Source organism: Vigna unguiculata, chromosome 7, assembly GCF_037176805.1.
Source record: "Vigna unguiculata cultivar grain cowpea cultivar isolate G323 ecotype 2 chromosome 7, ASM3717680v1, whole genome shotgun sequence".
Taxonomy (NCBI): domain Eukaryota; kingdom Viridiplantae; phylum Streptophyta; class Magnoliopsida; order Fabales; family Fabaceae; genus Vigna; species Vigna unguiculata.
The window spans coordinates 11,255,850-11,259,550 of NC_140798.1; the positions used below are offsets into that span (position 1 = coordinate 11,255,850).

Sequence of the window (3,701 nt, forward strand, 5' to 3'; positions counted from 1 at the left end):
TCATCTTCCTCTTGCTCTCACAATTCATGGTTGATACAAAATCAAAGCTTCGAAAGTGCAGCTTCGAAAATCAAAAAAATCAGGACACATTCATCAACTCATATATAAAAAGCAGGAAAGAAAACATACATTTCACTCGAAAATCAAAGCTCTTCTTCCACTGTCAAAGCTCTATCTTCCACCGCTGAAGCTTCTTCTTCCTAGTTTCGCCCTCTCCAACAAACGAAAGGAAATCTTCGTCCTTCTTCTCCAATCACCGAACGCAAATCAACCACCGAACCCTAATTCCCAAATTTAGCTTTTGCCCTAATTTTTCATTCTGCAAATTTTTCGATTTCACATCCCTAATTTTGCCCCAAAACGACAACAACATTATTCTATAATTTTTTACTTCACAAATTATTTACTTCGATTTCTTTTTTACCAGAAAAACCACATGCCCAACCATTTTTTCTGCCATGTATGCCATGCACAGTGCCACCTCAACAGAAGACAAACGGCGTTATGTAGTGTTTAACGGAAGGTACCAAAATAAACCCGTTTAAAAAGTTTAGGTACCAAATTGAACATTCTTAAAGTTCGGATACCAAATTGAACTTTACGAAAATTGGGGTACCAAATCTGTATTTATTCCTTAATTTATTTACTTCTCAGTGATTTTGAATCATGAGTTTAAGTTGAAAATATGATAATTTTGTAGATATAGAGTTGGTTGAAATGAAAAACATGTTTTGTAAATATTGAGTTTAATTACAAAAAATTTGGATTATAAATAATTTAATTACAATTTCGAAATTTCAATTTTTTTTGAAAAATATTTATTCAAACAATCCATTTTCTTATTAAATATTTTAATTTATTCATATTTTTTTACATTATCTTTATATCTTAAGTTTCTTTCTTTTTACATTACTTTTACTGTTAAGAACTGGAATTGCTTTTTAATTTGAGTTTTACATAAATGTGGGACTTTATTTTTTAACTAAAATTATAATAACCAAGTTGGGATTGAATGGCGGGAGGAAAAAAACCAATAATATCCCTTCCATCCACGTATGTGAAGGGAAGACCCAAAACGTAGTTAACTGCAAATCCATTGATCAAGTTTTTATTCTTATCCTCTCATTTCTCAAATGGAGGAGCTGCAGTCATGAACGCGGTTCTCTTACAATCACCACTCTCACCCTTCCAACGCGCCGCCACTACCAACGCTGAGCCCCGTGACCAGAAGCTTCTCTCGCTCTTACGCGACCGGAAAACGGAAGAAGCCTGGCACGCCTATGCCAACTCCACGCACCTCCCCAACCCCACCTGTCTCAGTCGCTTGGTCTGTCAGCTATCTTACCAGAACACTCACTCCTCCCTCACGCGTGCTCAGTCCATCGTTACGCGCCTCCGCAGTGAGCGCCAGCTCCACCGCCTCGACGCCAACTGCCTCGGCCTCCTCGCCGTCGCCGCCACCAAGGCCGGACACACGCTCTACGCCGCCTCCGTCCTCCGCTCCATGATCCGTTCCGGCTACCTCCCTCATGTCAAGGCCTGGACCGCCGTTGTTGCCCGCCTCTCCTCCGCCCCCGACGATGGCCCCGTCGAGGCCCTCAAGCTCTTCCGCTCCGTCACGCGCCGCCTCCGGAAGCTCCCAGACAAAGACATGGCTGCCGCGTCGCGCCCTGACACCACGGCTATCAACGCCGTGCTCAACGCATGCGCGAACCTCGGGGACGCGAAGGCGTTCTTGCAGGTGTTCGATGAAATGCCGCAGTTCGATGTTGCGCCTGATGCGCTGAGTTATAATACTATGATGAAGCTGTGTTGTAAGATTGGTAGAAAGGACTTGCTTTTGTTTGTTTTGGAGCGGGTTCTTCAGCTGGGTATTCCTTTTTGTGTGACCACTTTGCAGTCCCTTGTTTCTGCTTATGTTGAGTTTGGTGATTTGGAAACTGCGGAGAAGTTGGTTCAGGCGATGAGGGAACAAAGGAGGGATATTTGCCGGGTGCTTAGGGAGTGTAGTAATTTAGAGTATTTGAGTGGAAATGAAAGTGATTACGATAATAGTAATAATGATGAGGATGAGGATTGTGTTTTTGAGAAATTGCTTCCAAATTTGGTGGATCAGAGTGGCAATGAAGCTGAGCCACCCTTGTTGCCTAAAGGGTATGCTCCAAACACTAGGACTTACACCACTTTGATGAAGGGTTATATGAATGCAGGGCGTGTGAGTGATACTGTGAGGATGCTTGAGGCTATGCGGCGTCAGGATGATAAGGGTAGTCACCCTGACCACGTTTCCTACACCACTGTGGTTTCAGCTCTTGTGAAGGTAGGTTCCATGGACCGTGCTCGTGAGGTTCTTGCTGAGATGACAAGGATTGGTGTGCCGGCGAACTTGATAACTTACAATATTCTCCTAAAGGGTTACTGCAAACAGCTGCAGATTATTGAGGCAAAGGAATTGCTTAAGGAGATGGTTGATGATGCAGGGATTCAGCCTGATGTGGTGTCCTATAACATTCTCATCGATGGGTGTATACTGGTGGATGACAGTGCTGGGGCTCTTTCATTCTTCAATGAGATGAGGGCAAGGGGAATAGCTCCCACCAAGATTAGTTACACTACTTTGATGAAGGCTTTTGCGTACTCGGGTCAGCCGAAGCTCGCTCACAAGGTGTTTAATGAGATGGACAGTGACCCTCGTGTGAAGGTGGATCTGATTGCTTGGAACATGTTGGTGGAAGGGTATTGCAGGTTGGGGTTGGTGGAAGAGGCGAAGAAAGTGGTTCAGAAGATGAAGGAGAGTGGAGTTCACCCTGATTCGAGCACTTATGGAAGTTTAGCCAATGGAATTGCACTGGCAAGGAAACCCGGAGAGGCCCTTCTGCTTTGGAATGAAGTGAAGGAGAGGTGTGAGATGAGAAAGGAAGGGGAGAAGTCTGATTCTTCTGTTCCTCCATTGAAGCCAGATGGAGGGCTTTTGGATACTCTGGCTGATATCTGTGTGAGGGCTGCTTTCTTTAGGAAGGCTTTGGAAATCGTGGCTTGTATGGAGGAGAATGGGATAGCTCCCAACAAGACCAAGTTTACTAGAATCTATGTGGAAATGCATTCAAGAATGTTTACTAGTAAGCATGCTTCAAGGGCTAGACAAGACAGAAGAATTGAGAGGAAAAGAGCTGCTGAGGCGTTTAAGTTTTGGCTGGGTTTGCCTAATTCCTATTATGATGGAAGTGAGTGGCGGTTAGAACCTATGGAAGGTTATGGCACCACTTCCGATTCGGTTTAGTTGCTTCCTTTACATACATGTCAAAACGTGGATAAATCTACAGTGTAGAAATCGATGTAACTTAAAAAAGGTGGTTATTTTGTAATCTACAGTGTAAATTTTGTCATTAAAACACAGTTTTTCCAGTGAAGAATTCAGATGTTTGTTTTTAACACTTGACTCTTCATTCATTCTTTAATTTAAATTTTGATTTTAAAATTATAAAAAGTTATGAACTTAGATATATATATATATATATATATATATTATATTTAAAGATAGATATGGGTTAAAATCAATATTGTTTGGTAATTTATTCAAAATTGTACAGAATATCATCAAATGGAAAGTTATATTTTTCAGTATGACTTCTAGTTCTAGCCAGTAATTTAGTCAAGCCACAGAAAAAAGGTCATGAAGCTTTGCGATGCTTGGTCCAGAA

The 3,701-nt window shown here is 42.1% G+C and overlaps 1 protein-coding gene across 1 annotated transcript; it reads left to right on the forward strand.

The window, feature by feature from the left end:
• Positions 1-1,067: 1,067 nt before the first annotated feature.
• Positions 1,068-3,432, forward strand: HCF152 (Tetratricopeptide repeat (TPR)-like superfamily protein). The gene has a single exon (XM_028081555.2). The coding sequence runs from the start codon at positions 1,151-1,153 to the stop codon at positions 3,278-3,280; it is 2,130 nt and encodes a 709-aa protein (XP_027937356.1). The 5' UTR covers positions 1,068-1,150; the 3' UTR covers positions 3,281-3,432.
• The last annotated feature ends 269 nt before the right edge of the window (positions 3,433-3,701 follow it).

Excerpts from the sequence above, each read along its gene's own strand:
- HCF152 (XM_028081555.2), top strand. The coding sequence starts at position 1,151 with ATGAACGCGGTTCTCTTACAATCACCACTCTCACCCTTCCAACGCGCC.